This window comes from Capra hircus, chromosome 25 (assembly GCF_001704415.2).
Source record: "Capra hircus breed San Clemente chromosome 25, ASM170441v1, whole genome shotgun sequence".
Lineage (NCBI taxonomy): Eukaryota > Metazoa > Chordata > Mammalia > Artiodactyla > Bovidae > Capra > Capra hircus.
This window is the reverse complement of record NC_030832.1, coordinates 26,311,411-26,333,414: the sequence shown is the minus strand read 5'-3', so window position 1 is coordinate 26,333,414 and position 22,004 is coordinate 26,311,411. Positions and strand designations below refer to the sequence as shown.

Genomic DNA, 22,004 nt, shown 5'->3' with positions numbered 1-22,004 from the left:
GCCTCGGGACCCTTCCCAGTGTGCGTCCAGGGCTGCCAGCTGGCTGTGGGGTGGGCATTCCCCACCACTGAATGAGGTCAGTGCCTTCAGCTGTAGTAGGAGCCACCTTGTTTTTCTTCATTAGTTGTTCAGTCGTGTCTGACTCTTTTGCGACCCCATGGACTGTGTAGCCCCATGGACAGGCTCCTTTGTCCATGAGATTTCCCAGGCAAGAATACTGGAGTGGGGTGCCATTTCCTTCTCCAGGGGATCTTCCTGACCCAGGGATCAAACCCGTATCTCCTGACTTGGTAGGCAAGTTTCTTTACCACTGAATCACCTGGGAAGCCGCCTAGAGGTGGAGAAAAAAAAGAAATGAGAACCAGCTGCGAGGGCCCTTTAAATCCCAAGCCCCACCCCTGAGCCTGCACTGTCGGGAAGTGATCCCCAGGGCTGGGTGCTGGAGTTTCCCCGAACTGAGGAGTCTGTTGCAGCCAAGCCACACTTCTGGATGTAAGTACTTCATAAAGGCCCCAAACCAGTGAGTGGGACCTTGTGGCCCTCAAGTCCGTCTCCAGCTCTGTTGTGCCTTCTTGAGGCTTCAGCTGGGGCAAGTGGTCCCTGAACCAGAACTACGAGAAGATGGATGGCGGCTTAGCCTCGGGAGGGTTTGCTTTCTTTTTTTTTTTTTCTGGCTTCTGAAGTAAAGGTAGATCAACTTGTCACCTTGCCAACACCCCCAGACCCGAAATCTCAGGCCTTTCAGACCTCCAGCTCCCCCATCAGCAGTAGGGGCAGAGGAAACCTAAGGGATCCATTTAGAATCCCTCCTCCAGTGAGATTGGTCCCTGCTAGATTTATCTTGCCTGTCCCCTTAAGCTCTTAGAATGTAATTTTTTTTTTTTTCCGTCCGTTGAGATTCCTCAGCTCTGCAGACATCAATGTGTTCCCCTCTGCCCTGCTCAGGGCTGTGTCAGCTGTGGGCCTTGCAGATCATTTGAGAAATCACTGGCAGAGTAATCTTAAGGAAGGCTTGATTTCCGGAAGACACGGAGTTTGCTGAGCAAGGCTCTGTTTGGTTTTTGTTTTTGACGGGGCGGGGGACAGGGTGACCAAAGTGAAAGGAAGCTCTATTTTGGACCCACTGGCCTGTAATTCTGGGGATCTTAGAAGCACAGAGGGTTGGGCGGGGGGCGGGTAGTAGAAGCAGGTTGTGCCCTCTTTGCTCCATATCCGGCTAGATTTTATGGGGAGGAGGGCTGGCAGTCAGTAGGGTGCCAACTGACTCCCAGAAGCTTCTGCATGTTGCCACCCTTGGCACACAGGACACCCGACCTGCCCTGGGGGTGAGGCTTTCTGGGCAGAGCAGCTCTTTAAAGCCATGAGCACGTAGGGCAGCCACCTTGAATGGCTACTTGGGCCTCCTTGTTGGGTGCTGCCTTCCTAGGTTGCAGAGAATACCTTTGAACTGCACTGGCACTATCTCCTGAAGAGTACCCAGCCCCACCCAGGTCCCAAAGTCCTGACTCTAAAATCTTACTGACATTTTTGCATGAGAAGCCACACTACTTCCTGGTTTGGCGGCTCTGCAGACATAGTGGGCTGCAGTCCATGGGATCTCTGAGAGTTGGACACAACTCAGTGACTTCACTTTCACTTTTCACTTTCATGCATTGGAGAAGGAAATGGCAACCCACTCCAGTGTTCTTGTCTGGAGAATCCCAGGGATGGCGGAGCCTGGTGGGCTGCTGTCTGTGGGGTCGCAGAGTCAGACACGACTGAAGCAACTTAGCAGCAGCAGCAGCAGCAGACATAGTACCTGGGGTGGAATTCTGGCTCCATCCCTTGATCACTGTGCAATTCTGAGCAAATTCTTTAAATTCTAGGTTGGTTCTTTTTTTTTTTTTTTTTTTGAGGTGGGGGGAAGTTGCTCAGTCATGTCCAACTCTTTGTGAGTCTGTGGACTGTAGCCTACCAGGCTCCTCCGCCCATGGAATTTTCCAGGCAAGAGCACTGGAGTGGGTTGCCATTTCCTTCTCCAGGGAAATCTTGCTGACCCAGGGATCGAACCCAGGTCTCCTGCATTGCAGACAGATGCTTTACCGTCTGAGCCACCATCTCTTGATCACTGTGTGATTCTGAGCAAATTCTTTAACTTCTAGGTTCTTAGGAGGATTAAATGAGTTAATTAAAAGCATTTAGCACAATACCAGGCCCAAATTATTAATGAGTAGGAGCTGTTACAGGGGGAGGTGAGAGGCACTTCCCACAGATAGAAATTCCAGAACCTCACTCCTGGAAACCTTGTGAAAGTGTTGGTCATTCACTCGTGTCCGACTCTTTGTGACCCCTTGGATTGTAGCCAGGCTTCTCTGTCCGTGGGATTTCCTAGAAACTGTAGTCCGTGGGTATGGGGTGAGGCCTGGGAATCAAGATGACCAGCTGAGTCCTATGATTGGGCAATTTTAGCAAACGTTGATCTGGATCAGGGGTTCTGAAGCCTGGTTCCTGGCTCACTTCCAATCTAGCTGATCTGTGCTGTCAATGATTGGCATTAATTGGTGACATCTGGGAGTTGTTCGTTTAGTCACTGAGTCGTATCTGACTCTGCAGTTCAGTAGAGCCCACCAGGCCCTTCTGTTCACGGGATTTCCCAGGCAGGAATACTGGAGTGGGTTGCCATTTCCTTCTCCAGGGGATCATCCCGACCCAGGGATGGAACCCGGGTCTCCAGCATTACAGGCGGATTCCTTACCCTTGAGCCACCAGGAAAGCCCGCATCTGGGAGGCAGGATAGAAACAGGATCAGCGTCAGCCTGAGCTGGCAGAGCTGTTCTGACCCCGGAACAAGCTGCTGCTCCCCAAAAGTGGCCCAGCGGGGCTGGAGCTCAGAGGAGACTTTCCTTGGAAGAAAAATTTCCTAAAAACTTTGCTACTACTAAAGAAGTAGCTTACGTGAGACAAATCCTCAAGAATTTCCACTCTAGTTCCCTAAAACAGGAAATAATCTCCCTAAATAGGGAAGCTGTCTGGTAAAAACAGCCTCTCTGCAGTCCCTGAGTAATGCGATTCTTGAATTATCTAAACAAAGACTAGAATGTTTAAAGTTAGTGAAGGGAAGCTGCAAAGATGAGTTCTGTTTGTGCTTGAGTTCTCTGTTTTTTCCTAAACCTAAGCTTGATAGAGGGCTTCCGTGGTGGCTCAGTGGTGAAGAATCTACCTTCAAAGCAGGAGACGCAGGTTTGATACCTGGGTCTGGAAGATCCCGTGGAGAAGGAAATGGCTACCTGCTCCATATTCTTGCCAGGAAAATCTCATGGACAGAGGAGTCTCACAGGGTACAGTCCATTAGGTCGCAAAAAGAGTTGGGCACGACATAGCAACTAAACAACAAATCCATTCCAAACAAAACCTGATAGAGGTGGGGGCGGTGGGTACCAAGGCTGTCTCTACCCTTTCCTCCAACCTCAGGCCTGCCCATGGCTTGGGACCAGGGTACTTGAGCGTTGGCTAGGGGGCTACTTGGACCTGGGGGTGAGGGGCTGGGAAAATACATGAAACTTTCTGTATTTGAGGAGCAGTTTGCCATCTGGATTCACCTTCCTCCTCCTAGCCACGCTTCGTCCATTAGACATAATCCAGTCATTAACCCCTTTAACCCGAGGAAGCAGTCAGTTTTATTCCCACTTCAGTCTGGGACAGTAAGGCTCAGAGGCTAGCAAGTGGCCCAAGATCCTATTGGCAGAGACAGACCTCAGTCCATTCTGTATATTAGAGTCAATGGAAGAGCTTTTATATATAGCAATGCTTGGACCCCACCCCTGACCAGTTAAATCGATCTCCAGAGATGGGTGGTTTTAAGAAATACTCAGGTGATTCTAGTGTACAGTCAGGCAGGGTTGAGAGGCTGTTATAGAGCAGAGCTGCTCATACTTTATGCCCAAATCTTTGTGGATCTAATTCAAGAGCTGACTGACTCAGCAACTGACAGGTCAGGAGAAACCAAGATGCCACGTTATTAACAAGCTTTCAGGTGATGCTGTTGCTCCTGTTCGCTGCAGCCCCATACCTCATGTGGCTAGTCGACCAGGCATCTGCTATTTAAGATTCACAGCTATTCACAATTGACCCTGAAAATTGGACCTGTAATGACTCATTTATTAAATTTTGCTTTAGCATGTTTACTTGAGCCAAAAGGGGTCAAGAAATTACCTCTTAACTGGAGGATAAAGCCAGCTTCTCACAGGCTGTTTCATGTTATGCTAGGGCAACACTTGCCCCTCCCCCCTTTGTCTATGGGATGCAACTTGGGGAGACTGGTCTCTGAGACTTTGGGTGAAAGTGACTGGTTCTGGCGGGAGCCTCATGAGACATGAGGGTCATTGTGATCAGGCCAGTCTGGACATGTACCCAGAGAGCAGCCTAAGGCACAGATTTCGGAAGCAGACACTGAAAGGAAGTCTCAGAATTTAGGAAGTTGGGACCAAACTCGGGGCTGGGCAGGACTTTCTAAAGTCCAACATAAAACTGTCTTCTGAGGGCCCTGGTATATTGAAAGTAAAATGCTCTGACTGTACACGTCATCTGGCAAACCACAAAAGCCTGTATTTGATACACAAACATGCTGACTTAGGTGGTTTCTCTGGATCCTTGAGACCCTCTGAGGCTCACGTCGACTTCTGGGGATGGCAAGATGGAAAAGGCAAAGCCTGTTTTGTAGGGGGTGGAGTGTTTTAGTTTCTGCATTGGTGGCTCTTTGCAGCATGCAGGATCTTAGTTCCTGGTTCACCTGTGCCCCCTGCATTGGGAGCACAGAGGCTTAAGCACTGGACTGCCAGGGAAGTCCTCAAAGCCTGTTCTTGGGTGAACTTAGGTGGAAGGCACAGCTTTGGGGCTGAGGAGGTGGTTGACCAAGGAGGTGAGACAGTACCAGGGAGGTCCCGGTACTGAAATAAGAGTAGTTGACAAGGGCTTGGCCTCGAAACAAGACAGGAACCCAGCCTGATTAGCTTCAAGGATGATTCTCAGCTGAGTCACTGAGCTGGGCGAGGCTCTTGGCCCCCCTAACTGGGCCCAACTGGGGTAACAGATGGTGGAGAGGCCTCAGCTGCAGGGGGTGAAGGATCGTCCAAAGGATCCTAGGGCGGCTGTTCCCAGATCCTGCTTCCCAGCCTTGTGTGGCCTTCTAGAATTCAAGTCTTGTGGGGCCTCCCAGAGCCCTGAGCTCCCCTCCGCTTGTAGCCCTAGCCCTCCCTCTCCCCCATCTGGCTTTCTGACCAGGCTTCCACTGTGCAGAGAACCAGGAAGAGGCTTCACTAGGCTGTCAGATGCCCCTTGGCTATTCTAGGCCCACAGCCGGGGTGTGGCCCACAAAAACCTGTCACCTTCCTGATCAGTAAACAAGTTTAAAGACATGCTGGGTGGGATAAGGGGCCTATGGTGCTAGGTCACATCCTCCAACTGGATAGGGAGGCTGGGCCTCAGCTGCAAGCCACACACAGTGCTTCTCAGAGCCAGGCTGTATTCCAAGTGCTTGATAATAAACTCCATTCTCATAGACTTGGGCTGATGCCCTATCCATCCTGAGTTCAAAGTCCAGGACATGGGAATAGGGAGGGCAAAGGACTTGTCTAAGATCACCCATCCATAGTAAGACTTAGAACCAAGATCCAGGCAGTCCTAGCCAGGGGAGGAGGGATGCTTTTGTGGAGCCCTGTCCCAGGGAATGGAAGCGCAGCTGAGCAGGATGGGCAGTAGAGAAGGGAAGCAAAGGCCCAGGTAAGAGTGGGGAGAGCGGAAAGCCCACACTGGGTTTTTCACACACTACCTGAAATCAACAGAAGAGGGAGCTCTGATGTTAGAAAAGTTAAGGGTAATCAACCTGGCAAACAGCCAACAGAAAAGTATCAAGATCAAATCCCATACAAAGTTGCAAGAAAAAGAATGAGGAGCAGAGAATCATAGCCCTCCCGATATAGAAAGTGTACCAAGAAAACAGATGAAAACTGTAACCTTTGAAAATGAAGTAAGACATTAAAACATTGGGCTTCCCTGGTGGCTCAGCTGGTAAAGAATCTGCCTGCAATGCAGGAGACCTGGGTTTGATCCCTGGGTTGGGAAGATACCCTGGAGAAGGGAACGACTCCCCACTCTAGTATACCAGCCTGGAGAATTCCATGGACTGTATAGTCCATGGGGTCGCAAAGAGTAGGACACGACTGAGCGACTTTCACTTTACCAGGCAAGAAAGTGGCAAGTCAGAATTGTAAGTGGCAGTCTGGCTGAATCCATGCCCCCAGCACTGCACTGCGTGCCCCTGGAGAGGCATAGGACCAGGTATTCCATCAGGATGAGAATCTAATGGTGCCAGTGACTTGTGTGGCCTTGACCAACTCATCCTCCCTACATAGGATTCCGTTACTTAGAACCACACTGTCTTATCTAATATGGGGGTCAACTAGCCGCATATGATTGATTAAAACTTTAGGATGCTCTCACCTTCTGAGATGACCCATAGTCTGTCTGTGGAGTGTGTTTTTCTCCAAATGAATCCGCTTCTTAAAAAAAATTAGTTTCTCAGTCACGCTGCCACATGTCAAGAGTTTGGTAGCCACGAGCAGTCAGTCCAAAGACCGCACTGATTAATTCCATCATTGTAGAAGGTTCTATCAGATGATGCTGAGTTGGAATTTCTTTTTTTTTTTTTGGCTTCGCTGGGTCTTCACTGCTGTACCTGGGCTTCCTCTAGTTGTGGTGAGTGGGGGCTACTCACTGTTGGGGAGCACAGGATCTAGGCACACAGGCTTCAGTAGCTGCTGTGCACCGGCTCAGTTGTGGCTCAGTTGCTCCACAGCATGTGGGATCTTCCCTGACCAGGGATTTAATCCATGTGCCCCGAATTGGCAGGCGAATTCTTTACCACTGGACCACCAGGCAAGTCCTGGAAGGTTTTAAACAGGAGCCACGCAGGTGATGTGAGTGCATTGGCACAGGTGTAAGACAACAGGGAGTGGTGGGGGTTGTGGTTAAGCAGGACAGCTTGTGACCCATCTAAAGAGCTCAGCAGCTACTTGGTGCTCACCAGTTTGTCGCGTGAGAATGTAGGGCCTGGCTCCTGATTCATCAAGAGAAGCAGGAATCGGGAATTTATAAAAAACTTACAATTTTCTGAACTGAAGAAATTTTGCAGATTGTGTGGATCAAGTAAAATCCTTGGGCCTCACCTTCATCTCATAATTTTGTGGCTCCTGCCTCTGTTTCCTGTGTCAAGCCACTTTCCCTTCCTCCTTCTCACTTCCCATTTCTTTCTCACCCAGGCTGAAAGCTAGACGAACGGTGGAGTAGATGGGTTCCACTCCTTTTTTGGTGTTGGCTTCAAAAATGTTGGACTGGGACTTCCCTGGTGGTCCAGTAGTTAAGACTCGTCACTTCCAATGCAAGGGGCGCAAGCTCGATCCTTGGTCGGGGAACTAAGATCTTGCATGCTGCACAATGTGGCCAAAAAAATTTTTTTCAGTTCGACCAAAGTCTCAGAGGACAAGGCTTTGAATTCCCTAGTAAATTTGATTCCTTTTGTGTGATTCCAGGGGACATGTCCAAAGTTCAAGGCATGCTGGAGGCAGGACTTGGGTTTAGGTAGGCGGTGTGACATTCCTGAACAGGTTGAGCACTGGATGTAACCACCCAGGATTCAGAAGCGGGGGGGGTTGGATGGAGTATTCCTTTACTCCCTTTCTCCTTCCCACCCACCCCTACCTGTGATGGCAGGGAGTCACGGGTGGCAGCAGACCAGAGAGAAGTGGGGAGGAAAGGACTAGAATACTTTGGTGTTGCTAATCTGGCATCAGTTCCATCAGGGGTCCCTTCCTTGAGAGGTGGCTCATATCTGAACAGTTCATCAGGCTTGCCTACCATGCAAATATTCTCAGGGTGTGGGCTAATGTTTGCATACAGCTGGGGCCCTCAGGATCCCCTGAAATAAAGGAGCCTGTCCCCTGGAGGATCCAGGGAACTCCTCAGAGCCTCTGCCCCCTGCCCCCGTTAGGGGGAAATCCCCACAGCTCCACCAGAGGCTGACCACGTTTCCCAGCTCCGTACTTTGCCTCCTCCACACTGGGGGTTGTACACTGTGAAAGTTTTGATCTGAAGCTGCCTCCAGGGGAGTTCCCTGGTGGTCCAGTGGTTCGGACTTGGTGCTTTCACTGTCATGAACCCGGGTTCTATCTCTGGTGGGGGAATTAAGATCCCACAAGCTGCGCCGCATAGGAAGCTTGAGGGAGGTGAAGTTGATGGGAATGAGGGGAAAGAGTTGGTAGAAAGCCGTAGGCTTCTGTGGTTAACTGCATCAAGCATCTCTCACCAGAGATGAGGTCTGGATGGGCTGCCCTGGGTGGGAGGAAAGGAATAAGTGGGTGGGGGTTGGTAAAGGATGGAATAACCTGAGTTGAAGGAAGAAGGGCCCATTCCCCTATCACCCCAGGCAGTCTTTACGTCAGCCTCATCCCAAGCCCCCCGGACTCACCTTTGGTCTTCTGCCCACCTCTGTGTCACTCTGCTGCCCTGGGCTCAGGAGTCACCATGGCGATGGAAGAGTCCATCATCCGCATCCCGCCATACCACTACATCCACGTGCTAGACCAGAACAGCAATGTGTCCCGCGTGGAGGTCGGGCCAAAGACTTACATCCGGCAGGACAATGAGAGGTGGGTGGCCAGCACTGGGCCATGGGGACACCCGGGGCCAAGGAGGGCCTGGGAGTCTGGCTGGCATGATGATCCATCTCCTCCTTCCCGTTCCCGAGCAAGACTGGCATGGGCTCGGGTCACAGGAAGCTGTCTCCCCCGTTTGCTGCCTCCTTTGGGACTAGGGACAGGGGTCTGAGTCCTCACGCTGCTTCTCACCTCCAACAGGATCCTGTTCACTCCCGTGCGCATGGTGACGGTCCCCCCACGGCACTACTGCATGGTGGCCAACCCAGTGGCCCGGGACGCCCAGGGCACCGTGCTGTTTGACATCACAGGACAAGTGCGGCTCCGCCATGCGGACCTAGAGATCCGGCTGGCCCAGGATCCCTTCCCCCTGTTCCCAGGGGAGGTGCTGGAGAAGGTACCCAGCTCACCTTCCCCGTACCCACTGTCTTGTGTCCTGCCACCTTGACCTGGGGCTCAGCGCTGCTTTCTGGAGGGAAAACAAATTGGGGTGGTGGGAGGGGGTGGGGATGGTAGGGGACACTTGCTGGTTCTCACCGGGACAGAACTGACCGGATGCCCCCTCCCTCACCTTCCCCAAATACCCTCTTCCTCTCCACACGCCCATGTCAGACCTTTGAGAGCTCAGCCTATCTCGCCACCTAACTGTCCAGGCTCCGGAGCCTGCCCGAAGCTCCTGGCCAGTCTGGCACTCAGTGACTTGTGCCGAGAGAAAGCATTTTATTCCCTCAGAGTCTCAGGCGCCAGTGGGCTGGGACAGCAGTGGTGGACCAGGTGAGGCCCAGGCGCCTGTGGTCGCTTCCTGGGAAGGCATCGCAGATCTGAAGTACCAGCTAGGCCCTTGTCCGTGTTGCCCTTTGGCCCTCGGTCTGAGAGTGAGGACACCTTCATTTCTGCGACATTTCTTGACCTTCACTTCCCTCAGGAGTCCCCTCTACTAAACAGTGCTGCGGCTTCTCTTCTGCACTGGGTCTGGTGACCATGAGGCAACCTTGAAAACAAAGCCTCATGCTTCAGATATGCCCGTCAGAGCGGTGTAGACCTTCCCACCTCCTATTCCTGAGTGCCCCAGTGCACACTGGGCCATGAGATATTCACCTACTCAGCTTCCCTGATGTCTCTCCCACAATGCCCAGCAAGGCCTCTACCCAATCTCCCACCTGGGTTTCTAGTTCTAAACAGGACCTGAGCACTTCTGCAGAGGAAAGCATGTCCTTGGCCCTCAGCCGTGGCATCAACTCCATCTTAACTCTTGGCTCTGTCAACCCCGTCTCAGCTCTTCAGGCCAGATGGCTCTGGGACCACCGCTATCTTGTATATTCCACTTGGAGTCGTCTTTGGGGATGTGGAGAGATTGATGCTGTGGACTCTGACCTTGAGGGTCCCAGTTGGCCTCCAGGGGTCACAGCTCTGAGTACCCCATGACTCCTCCCTGCTTCCCCTGTTAGGACATCACCCCGCTGCAGGTGGTTCTACCCAACACCGCCCTCCATCTTAAGGCGCTACTGGATTTTGAGGATAAGAACGGACAGAAGGTGGTAGCAGGGGATGAGTGGCTATTTGAAGGACCTGGTGAGTGTTTTCCTGTCCAGCTGGGTTTGGGGTCAGAGGCTTCCTGCCTTCTCATTAGGGCCCTGATATCTTCTGACCTTCAAACCCCACCTCCCCCATCTTCCCTTCCCAGGCACATATATCCCCCAGAAGGAGGTGGAAGTCATCGAGATCATTCAGGCCACGGTCATCAAGCAGAACCAGGCCCTGAGGCTGAGGGCTCGCAAGGAATGCTTAGACAGGGATGGCAAGGAGCGGGTGACAGGTGGAGTCTTGAAGTGTTCACAGGGCTAAGGGCGGGCTGATCCTTGACTGCGGGGGTAAGTGGGGGAGGTTGGGGGCTGGCCACCTGTAGCCTGGAGGAAGCGCTTCCCTGGTATCTCTTGTCAGCTGTTGGGGGCTGCCACATGCTACTTCCCCCACTAACCTGGCCCGGATCCTGTTGACATGGCTTTCCCTTCCTCCGACTCTGTCGTGAGCTGGGTCTGTCTCTAGGCCAACAAAGCAGGTGTTTATATTGTTGCTGTGCCTGTGCATGCTCAGTCCTGACTCTTTGCGACCCCACAGACTAGCCCGACAGGCACCTCAGTCCGTGGGATTGTTCCAGGCAGGAATACTGGAGTGGGTTGCCATTTCCTCCTCCAGGGGATCTGCCCGACCCAGGGATTGAACCCAGGTCTCCAGCACTGCAGGCAGATTCTTTACCTCTTGAGCCATTGGGACTTCCCGTGTTTATATGCAACTAGCAATTGTTTGACAGACCTGTTGTATTAAACAAAACAAAGTCTTAACAAAGGCTATGCTTACTGAGCCAGGTGTGGTTCAAATGTTTTACAGACCGCAATTCCCTTAGGTCTTCCTGCAACCCTGAGGCACCACAGCTCCCATTTTCCAGATGACAAAACTGAGGCCTGGGTATATGGCCAGAAAGAGCCAGGCTGGAACTTGTGCCCAGCACTCTTGCTTCTCCAGTAGGCTGAACGACCTCTAAGCTGTAATGTGGCAGTTCTACCCATTTTGTGTTTGTCGCCCAGTTGTGCCCGACTCTTTGTAACCCCTTGGACTGTAGCCTGCCAGGCTCCTCTGTCCATGGAATACTCTAGGCAAGAACACTGGAGTGGGTAGCCATTCCCTTCTCCTGGGGACCTTCCTGATCCAGGGATGGAACCTGGGTCTCCTGCATTGCAGATGGATTCTTTACTCTCTGAGCCACCAGGGAAGCCCTTCTACCCATTTTAGGGGAAGAAAAAAAGGCCGGTCTCTGGAGCTTAGAGAAGGCCTACAGGGTACTGCCATAGCAACAATTTGGATGCTTGGAAGGCCCTTTTTTTTTTTTTAATCTCTCTGAGGTAGGGGTTGCTTTTCCTCTGGCCTCAAAAAAGGAAAAGAAGGACTCTGTCAGGCCCTTGAGCCTGGGAGCAATGACCTCAAAGTGGTGTGTGAAGCCCTGCAGGTACCCTTTATCTAGGCTGCGGGAAGGGGCAGCTGGGGAGCAGGCTGGGTGACTTTTGACCTTTGCCTCTCCTCCCCGGCCCAGGAGAGGAATGGCTGGTCCGCTCCGTGGGTGCGTATCTCCCAGCAGTGTTTGAGGAGGTTCTGGATGTGGTGGATGCTGTGATCCTTACGGAAAAGGTCTGTGTTCTGGGGGACCCTGGGTGGGAGATTCTCGGAGGGGCAAAGAACTGTGGGAGAAAATAAGATCACCTGAGGAGTATCCTGGGTCACTGGAAAGGGTTTAAGAAATCCTCCTGGGTTGGTAGACACTGTGACTCAGACCTGGAGCATTTAGTGACCAGTGGGGTTCCCAGATCCCCCAAGGAAGTTAGTCGGAGTTAGGTTTACTAAAACCCCCCTAACCCTTGACATCTTGCTCTCCAGACAGCCCTGCACCTTCGAGCTCGGCAGAACTTCCGAGACGTGAGAGGGGTGAGCCGCCGCACTGGGGAGGAGTGGCTGGTGACCGTGCAGGACACGGAGGCCCACGTGCCAGATGTCTACGAGGAGGTGATGGGGGTTGTGTCCGTCACCACCTTGGGCCCCCACAATTACTGTGTGATTCTCGACCCAGTCGGACCAGACGGCAAGAACCAGCTGGGGCAAAAGCTTGTGTTCAAGGTAAGTGCCTGCCCCTCACCCAGAGGGGAATGGCCTGAGGCCCTGGACCCTTGTCCCTTCCCTCCTCCCACCCCAGGTAGACATTCTAGAAACATCAAGCTGGTTTCGGCTCCCTCTGTGCACACTTGTCTCTCTCTTGAGAATACAGTGTCACTGATCTTCCTGGCAATCCCTGACCTCAGGTTACCCACAGTCTCTCCTGGGAGCGCCTCCCTGACCCTGGTGAATGCAGACCCAGAAACTCTCTCTCATATTTCATGTCTCTCTCTTCTGGAAGCTTTGTCATCCTGCGTCAGACAAATCTCTTGGTTTACCCTTCTCTGCATCCTCTGCCTCAGCCCTTCTCTGAACTATGTGGGACTACCAGAGCTGGGCCGGCCTCTCCTATGACAGTCACAGATATTTAGGGCTTTGTGAGGGGCATGGTCTCTGGTGTGCTCAGTTCTGCTGTTGTGCCATGAAAGCAGTGTAGATTGTCTTTTTTTTTTCTTTTTAATCAGAGGATAGTTGCTTTACAATATTGTGTGGCGTAGACATCTTGTAAGTGAACCAGTGCTGCTGTGTTCCTGTAACATTTTATTTGCAAAAACAGGCAGAAAGAATAGAAACAATTCAAATGTCCATCAGTTGATGCATAACTGAAAAATATGGTATATCCATTCAGTGGCATGTCAATCAAAAGGATAAGATAATCTTTCTGGGGTGGCGGACATTCATGTTCTTGAGAGAATTCAAAAAGGTAAAAATCAAAACTGAGGTTCTAATATGTCCTACAACATGGATAAACTTGAAAGCATTATGCTAGGCAACAGAAGCCAGGCATAAAAAGACCACTTATTGTATGATTCCATTTATATGAAATGTCCCAAGTAGGTAGACCCATGTATAGTGGTTGGGGTGGGGATGGGCAGTAACTACTACTGGATCCAGGGTTTCTTTTCAGGATGATAATGTTCCGGGATCAGGGAGTCGTGTTGTTGGGCAACTCTGGATACACCAAAGCAACTGAATTGTATACTTTAAATATCTGTATTTTATAATATGGGCTTCCCAGGTGGCACTAGTGGTAAAGAATCCACCTGTCAGTGCAGGAGATATAGGAGAAATGGGTTCATTCCCTGGGCTGGGAAGATCCCATGGAGAAGGGCATGGCAACCCACTCCAATATTCTTGCCTAGAGAATTCCATGGACAGAGGAGCCTGGCAGGCTACAGTCCATACAGTTGCAGAGTCAGCCATGACTGAAGAGACTTAGCACATGGGCACATGTTTTATAATATGTGGGTTTTATCTCAAATATATATTTATATTGTATTAAATAGCAGGCCAGATTTGGTCCAAAGGTCAGAGATTGGAAACTCTGTACTATACTACCCTAAGGGAATAAAGTGTGAGAGAAATAAGGCAATAATAGGTTAATTCTTAACTATTGAGCTTGTGAGAACCCAGACCTTGACACTTCACAGAATCTTTCCAGGGCAGGTTTGACCACATCTACAGGCATTTGTGAAGAGTCTCAGTCTAAATAAATGATTTTCTGTATGAAGGGGGGGTGGGTAGGAACTTTGGCGGGGGGCTGCTGGGGCTTCTGTCCTCAGCAGAAGCCCACCATCACAGGGCTGAGGGAGGAACCATCAGAGGGCTCCACAGTCCTGGGAGGTGACGGCTCCTGACTCCACTTCTCCCTACCAGGGAGAACAGTCTTTCTTCCTCCAGCCCGGGGAGAAGCTGGAACGAGGCATCCAGAATGTATATGTGCTGTCGGAGCAGCAGGGGCTGCTGCTGAGGGCCCTGCAGCCCCTGGAGGAGGGGGAGGGCAAGGAGAAGGTCTCCCACCAGGCTGGGGACCGCTGGCTCATCCGTGGACCCCTGGAGTATGTGCCGCCCGCCAAGGTGGAGGTGGTGGAAGAGCGTCAGGCCATCCCACTGGATGAGAACGAGGGCATCTACGTGCAGGATGTCAAGACCGGAAGGGTAACTGTGGAGGGGTGGGCGCTGTCACTGCCGGGTGGGTGTGGTGGCGGCTGGCCTGGGCGAGAGGATGATGTGGATGGGGAGGTGTGCAGTGGAGGTGACAGAAGAGCTCCACGGCGTTGCTGGCAGCATCTGAGCCAGCTGGCTGCAAAATACCAGCGTGTTTTCTGGAGTTCTTGCCTTCCCTTTGCCTTAAATGGTTGAGTTGTTCAGTCATGTCCGACTCTTGCGACTCCATGGACTGTCGCCCACCATGGCTCCTCTGGCCATGGGATTTCCCAGGCAAGAAGACTGGAGCAGGGGATCGTCCCGACCCAGGGATCGAACCCACATCTCCTGCATGGCAGGTGGATTCGTTACCACTGAGTCGCCAGGGAAGTCCCTGTCTTAGTTAACTTTAAATATTAGCATTCCTGAGCAAGAAGATGAACCAGATTTGAGGATGGGGACTCAACCCCCGAGGCATCTAGACCTGGCCTCGGGCATGAAGGTCTGACTGGGATGCAGAGGACCAGTAAGACCCCACCTGCCTCACGTACCCTTTTCCTGGTGGAATCCCTCCTCTCTGCCTGTCACTTAAACCTTGATCTTGGTTTGACCGAGGACCACATCTCCAGCCTCTTTTAGAACTCCAACCTACAAGTAGAGTTCAGAATCCCAGGAAATGTTAGTGTGTCTGAACTATTTCCTGAGGTTGCATCTGTCCCTGGGGTGCCCTCCAAGCTGCCCTATGAAGGAAAATTCGAGAACAATATCGGAACATACCATATACCAAATTCTTGGCACTAGACCTATAAGATATCATTCATTCCTCAACCCTGCCCTCCATTTTGCAGATAAGGAGCTGAGAGACATGGGGTGGCGAGGGGAGTCGGGGCAGATAGCTGCCCAAGACGACCAAGCTTGCAGAGCGCGAACTTGAATTCAGCCTCCTTCCAGAGGCCACGTTTAACCAGGATGCTGCCCTGCCTCCTGGATCACTTACGCTTTAGGGCTGCCATGTGGGTCTCTTTCCATCTTCCCTTTGCTGGTGACATCCCTCCTCATCTTCCAGGTGCGAGCTGTGATTGGGAGCACCTACATGCTGACCCAGGACGAAGTCCTGTGGGAGAAGGAGCTGCCTCCAGGGGTGGAGGAGCTGCTGAACAAGGGGCAGGACCCTCTGGCTGACAGGGGTGAGAAGGAGACATCCAAGACCCCTAAGCTCTCCACTCCCCGGAATAAGACCCGCGTGGTCAGCTACCGTGTGCCACACAATGCTGCGGTGCAGGTGTATGACTACCGAGAGAAGAAAGCCCGGTGAGCAGTCACCTGGGTGGCTGTGCCATCAGGGGGCTGTGGCGGGAGGGTTTCTCCAGGCTTCTGACCCCGCTCTCTCTGCAGTGTGGTCTTCGGGCCAGAGCTGGTGTTGCTGGGTCCCGAAGAGCAGTTTACTGTGCTGTCCCTCTCGGCTGGGCGGCCCAAGCGTCCCCACGCCCGCCGCACGCTCTGCCTGCTTCTGGGGCCTGACTTCTTCACCGACGTCATCACCATCGAGACAGCGGACCACGCCAGGCTCCAGCTGCAGCTTGCCTACAACTGGTAAGGGGCCCCCGAGGGGCACCCTGAGGAAGAGAAATGCCTTCTCAAGTGCTGAGCCCACAATCAGGGTGGAGCACCCGGCTCTATGCTGTGGTCAAGGGGCAAACCCAGGGGTTCATGCAAATGCAGTCTGATGCCAGAGGGGAACGACAGGGAAGATGTGGGCCTGCCTGGAGCATGATTTGGAGGGACGTGGGTGGAAGACACTCACCAGCTAAACTCCCAGTGGGAATTCAGCCAAACAGGGTTTTAAAAAGACTGTGTGTATGTCTCTGTGTGTGCTGGGACAATCAGGTGGTCAAGAGCAAGTGCTCTGAGGCCAACAGGTATACCACTTGCTAGCCATGGGCTGGGCAAGCACTGGGTGCTTTCCACAGGTTCCCAGTCTGTAAAATAACAGCATAACCATCAATCTCATGGGGCTGTGGACAGGATGCTATGAGAACTAGAACAGTGACCCATCTGTAGTTAAAGCTCAAATGGCAGTGATGAGAGTTAGGGGAGAGAAAAGTCAGACCCAGAAGCAGTGCTTGACAACTCCCATGCACACCCTCACCTCTTGGCTGAGTGCCTGGGACATGACAAGGGCAGCTAGCTGGACACTGGCATCTTTGGGGGCACTGCAATATGACAAACTGAGGGTGCCTGGTCCTGGGAGCCATACCACCTGGGTTCAACTTTCTGGCTTGGGAGGACCTGCTGTATGACTTAGAGTCTGTCACTTAACCTCTCTGGACCTCAGTTTCCTTGTCTAAAAAATAAAAATTCCCACCGAATAGGGTGGTTGAGTGAATGAAATGGGAACATGTAAGTTTCTTAGGACTTTACCTGATACACAGCAGATGCTAATTAGCATTCTCTGTCGTGAGACCCTGCCTAAACCACAGAAGGTGGGTGTCAATGTCCTTTTTTGAAGATGAGAGAGTTGTCTTTGCTCACAGGCACTTCGAGCTGAGGGACCGGAAGGACCCCCAAGAGACTGCCAAGCTTTTCTCAGTGCCTGACTTCGTGGGTGACGCCTGCAAGGCCATCGCATCTCGGGTGCGGGGGGCCGTGGCCTCCGTCACCTTTGACGACTTCCATAAGAACTCGGCCCGCATCATTCGCACTGCTGTCTTTGGCTTTGAGACCCAGGAAACCAAGGGGCCTGACAGCATGGCTCTGCCCCAGCCCCGGGACCGGGCCGTCTTTCCCCAGAACGGGCTGGTGGTCAGCAGTGTGGATGTGCAGTCGGTGGAGCCCGTGGACCAGAGGACCCGGGATGCCCTTCAGCGCAGTGTCCAGCTGGCCATCGAGATCACCACCAACTCCCAGGAGGCAGCTGCCAAGTGAGTGAGGCCTAGGGCCTGGCTCACCATGATGCCCACAGTGGGCCCCACTCCTCACAAGTCCCTGCCTCTTGCCCACTGCCAGGACCCCAGTGACATGGCGCCCCTGGTGGTCAGCCTGCTGTCCCCCTTACCAGCAGATAGCCTGGGCCACTGAAAGTGGAATAGACGCTATCTCTGCTTCTGTGCCTTCTCACCTTGCTGGTGCTGGAACCCAGATTCGTTTCCGCAGCCTTCCAGGCACTCTGGGGTCCAGCCCTGCTTCCCCCATCCTCGCCTTCTGCCTTCTCCCAGGGCTCATGTGCTCCAGGCCCATAGCTCCTTTCTGCTCCTCAAGGTGGGAACTTGGCTGTGCATTTAAGGCCTTCTGCGCTGGCAGCAATGCTTCCTCTGCCCAGAGTTGTTCTGCACTTGAGGGCAGGTTCCTCCTCTGGCCTCCAGAGCTCACCTACCCCAGCTGAAGCAGCGCCCTCTTTGCCCAGTCATGTTATTGTAGCACCCATTTCTCAAAGAGCTTGTCACTGTCTGAAATCATCTTGGTTCACTTGTTTTTTCCCCCCCACTGGAAGGTACGTCGTGCGAAAGCAGGGTCGTGGCCATGTGCCATTGCTAGAACCGCCCCTGGTTCATGTAACATCCATGCTGCTTTTTCATTTGCATGTCGAGGGCCTCTCCTAGGCCAGTGCTCCCGGCCCTGGGAGGCCCCACTCCCGGCGTCTTACCTGTCCCCTCTCCCACCCAGGCACGAGGCTCAGAGACTAGAACAAGAAGCCCGCGGCCGGCTTGAGAGACAGAAGATCTTAGACCAATCGGAAGCTGAGAAAGCTCGCAGAGAACTCTTGGAGCTGGAGGCTCTGAGGTGGGGTGGAGAACTGGCAGAAAAGATGGCAGAGGGTCTTGGAAGAGCAGCTGATAGGGCGGAGTGTATGTGTGCGTGTGTGTTCACTCATGCTGCGATAGCACAAGTCAAGGGTAGAGGAGGGTGTGGCTGGGCTTCCTCTGGGGCCTCCCTGACTTCTCTGCACTGCCCTCAGCACCGCGGTGGAGAGCACCGGGACCGCCAAGGCGGAGGCCGAGTCCCGAGCTGAGGCAGCGCGCATCGAGGGAGAAGGCGCTGTGCTCCAGGCCAAGCTCAAGGCAGAGGCCTTGGCCATTGAGACGGTGCGTGGGGGAGATGCCTGTGAAACGGTATGGCCTTGGGGTCTGGAAGAGGCCCGGTCTTTGCAGCCATGTGGGACACCAAGTGCCCTAACAGAAAGCCCCATCCAAGTGTGTTGTGGTTTGTGAAGTCCTTTTCCTGTTTCCATTCACCTAATACCTGCTTTGAAGGTAAGGATAAGAATTGCCCATCTTACAGATGCATGTTCCCATACTGGCCAGCTTTCTGCTAGGTATGTTGTGTTTTTACAGGCAAGATCTTGAAATTCCATTGTGGTTAGGAATTCTCTCCATTTTACAGAGGGAACTGAGTCTTGGATTAAGGAGTTCCCAGGGGTCAAAAGAAGAGGGCAGCAGAGGCTAAGTGGACATGAACTGGAGCAAGCTCCAGGAGATAGTGAAGGACAGGGAAGCCTGGCATGCTGCAGTCCATGGCATCACACACCACTTTGCGACTGAACATACACAAAGGGGTCACTAGTTAAAAAGTGGCATAGCCAGGGTTCACCCCTAACTGATAACCCCTGTTCCATCCTTTCCATCCCTCAGGCTATCTGGCTAGGTGACTTGCTAGATACATCCAGGGGCCACCTGATCAAAAGAATGCTGGGTTTTTCCTCTCCAGGAAGCCGAACTTGAGCGAGTAAAGAAAGTGCGAGAGCTGGAGCTGGTCTACGCCCGGGCCCAGCTGGAGCTGGAAGTGAGCAAGGCCCAGCAGCTGGCTGAGGTGGAGGTGAAGAAGTTCAAGCAGATGACAGAGGCCCTGGGGCCCAGCACCATCAGGGACCTGGCTGTGGCGGGGCCGGAGATGCAGGTGAGAGTGGGGGAGGGGGTACAGGTGTGGGCGTGTGTGGATGTCTGTGCGTGTGCAGGTGTGTCTTGGCACCTTGTTTGGAACCAGGAAGACAGAGCCAGGAATGCAAGTACTTCTAGAGAGATGTCGGGGACAGACAGAGGAGGTGGTGGCTTGGACTCTATGTATCCCGTGTTCTGATCCATGTCATTCGAGCATGGGGTCATATTAGGCACTGAACTGGATTCGGTGAGCTCCTGGGAGGGCTATAAACTGAGATGTCAATCCATGACAGGTTGCTTCAAAATAAGTCAAACAGGGTGATACGGAGAAGGGGGAGGAGAGGCTGCAGGTTAGCTGGGTAAGGGGGCGCCCCTCTGAAGAGGGGATAGTCAAGTTCTGCACAGTCGATGGGGGCTTCCCAGCAGAGGCTCCAAGGTGCATTTAAGGGACAGAAAGGTCTAGATGGCTGCCACCTGGCAGGTGAAGGGCGGGGAGTGCTGAGCTCCCGGAGGCAGTGGCCAGAGCTTCAAGGTTCCTGAGGCCTGGGAGAGGATGAAACCTTCAGACTCCCCTTAATGGCCCTCACTTGTCACTGAATAGTCCTCCGAGGATGGCTTGGGCAGCAGCTGCAATGTGAGGGCCAAGAACAGGGTAGCCCCCTCCCAGAGAGGCAGCCAAGGGGGTGAGAGAAGGGACTAGGGTTTGACTGTGTTTTCACCCGCCTCTTGCTCCTTCCAGGTAAAGTTGCTGCAGAGCCTGGGCCTAAAATCCACCCTCATCACCGATGGTTCCACGCCCATCAACCTCTTCAACACAGCCTTGGGTTTGCTGGGGCTCGGGGCTGAGGCCCAGCCCCCAGCCAAGAAACCCACCGGGGGCCCCAGCGTCCAAGAGGGCTTGCTTCCCATCTCCACTGCTGCCCCCCTAACTCTTGGAAACAGCCAGGTTGTACCTTAGCTCTGTACTGCGCTGACAAATAAAACGGACACTTCTGGGCATTTAAAACCCTCTTCTGTTACCTTCAGTCTGTTATCACAGGGAGATTAATGGTGGTGGGGAAGAGAGCCTCTGAAATTGATGGTTACTACAGGCCACCCTCATCTGGAAATGGAGAGGAAATTTAAGACAGGGAGACTAACCCAAAATCAGGCTGATGGGCCTAAAGTCCCTCTCAGCAGCCAGACTGTCCCTACGGCAATCAGCTCACCTAGATGCCCGTGGGGGAAGATGATGCACAGGTGAGAGGATGAAGGCTGTACCTCTTGGGGTGGCTTCTGCGCCATCTCTTCTAACTACCATTTCCTCCAGGAGCCCAGTTTGGCCAGGGCATCCTGGAATATTAACCTTCCGTCTGTGGGTGTATCCATCCTAGCTTCCCCACCTCCTGCACTTGGGAGGCTTTATCTGGCGCCACCTGCTGGTCAAACTATGCACCTGCGCATGGCGCTGTGCACCCATCCCTTCTCAGATGGGGGTGTCAGATCTGAGGGGAAGATGGTGCAGTGGGCCTTAGAAACTGGAGCCACCTCCCTGGGCTTCTGATTTGGGTTCTTTGGAGCATCAAGGAGGGGGTGTCCCCTTCTCACCCTCCCCAACGACCGTTTATGAGCTCTTATTTGGGGGAAGGATCCAGGTACAATCAATCTGGGCACACAGGTAGAGGCTGCAAGGTATACCAGCCCTCCTGCACAGGTAGGTCTCTAGGTGCCAGGCCTGCCTGGTCTCTGCTGAGGAAGCAAAAAGATGCCTAGGTAGAGAAGCTTGGGTGTCTAGCTGTGCAACAAGAGAACCCAACTTCCCTGATCTTTTCTTCATTTGTGAAATGAGCCAGCATTTCCCCTACTGAGCAGTTAGTCACTCAGTCGTGTCTGACTCTTTGAGACCCCATGGACTGTAGCCCACCAGGCTCCTCCATCCACAGAATTCTCCAGGCAAGAATACTGGAGTGAGTAACCATTCCCTTCTCCAGGGCATCTTCCCAAACCAGGGATCGAACTGGAGTCCCTACATTGCAAGGAGATTCTTTATGATGTGTTTTTTTTTTTTTTTTTTTAGGGTCTTATTCCTTTCCCCTCACTGGGCCCTGTCCCATGAGCTCTTGTCTCCTGCCTTGAGTTGTATTGGTCTGAGCTGGTTGGGGCTGGGGCTGTCTGTTTAGCCCATAGCATTTGGAGTTGCTGTCTCGGTCTTGGTAGAACAGGCAAGTGAGTCAGCTCATCCACCCCTCCTTCCTACAAACTCCCTACATCTTCCCTGCTGCTGCTGCTAAGTTGCTTCAGTCGTGTCCAACTCTATGCAACCCCATAGATGGCAGCCCACCAGGCTCTGCCGTCGCTGGGATTCTCCAGGCAAGAACATTGGAGTGGGTTGCCATTTCCTTCTCCAATGCATGAAAGTGAAAAGTGAAAGTGAAGTGGCTCATTCATATCTGACTCTTCTTGACCCCATGGTCTGCAGCCTACTAGGCTGCTCCGTCCATGGGATTTTCCAGGCAAGAGTACTGGAGTGGGTTGCTGTTGCCTTTTCCGCACCTTCCTGAGGAGAGGCAACTAACTCAAAGCTCTTCATCCAGTACCTGGTACGTGCTGTGTTAACACTGTTTATAGCCAAGGGCCTCTGGGGAGAAGTAACAGCAGAGAAGGTTACCCAAGAAGGGTAAGTTCCTTCCTGTCTTGGCCATGGCACCCGTGGCCACCCCTTGACATTGTTGTTACTAATAACCACACCACCTCTGAAATCAACTCCTCCTCACCTTCCACCAACCATTCCTCTACTCCAGGGTTCAGCGACCTTGATCGCAACCACTTTCTCAAT

General features: G+C 52.8%; 1 protein-coding gene across 1 annotated transcript; it reads left to right on the top strand.

Moving 5' to 3' along the window:
• MVP (major vault protein) lies at window positions 403–20,195 on the top strand. The gene is made up of 15 exons (XM_005697688.3): window positions 403–492; window positions 8,549–8,681; window positions 8,889–9,084; window positions 10,136–10,259; window positions 10,372–10,503; window positions 11,776–11,870; window positions 12,117–12,353; window positions 14,046–14,327; window positions 15,382–15,626; window positions 15,711–15,908; window positions 16,850–17,236; window positions 17,979–18,095; window positions 18,271–18,397; window positions 19,020–19,208; window positions 19,929–20,195. Exons 2-15 carry the CDS (start codon window positions 8,557–8,559, stop codon window positions 20,145–20,147), a joined length of 2,673 nt encoding a protein of 890 aa, XP_005697745.2. The 5' UTR covers window positions 403–492; window positions 8,549–8,556; the 3' UTR covers window positions 20,148–20,195.

Coding starts and splice junctions, on each gene's coding strand:
- MVP (XM_005697688.3), top strand. CDS start 8,557: ATGGCGATGGAAGAGTCCATCATCCGCATCCCGCCATACCACTACATC. Junction 15,627..15,710: donor TACCGAGAGAAGAAAGCCCG/GTGAGCAGTCAC, acceptor CTCTCTCTGCAG/TGTGGTCTTCGGGCCAGAGC. Junction 19,209..19,928: donor TGGCGGGGCCGGAGATGCAG/GTGAGAGTGGGG, acceptor TGCTCCTTCCAG/GTAAAGTTGCTGCAGAGCCT.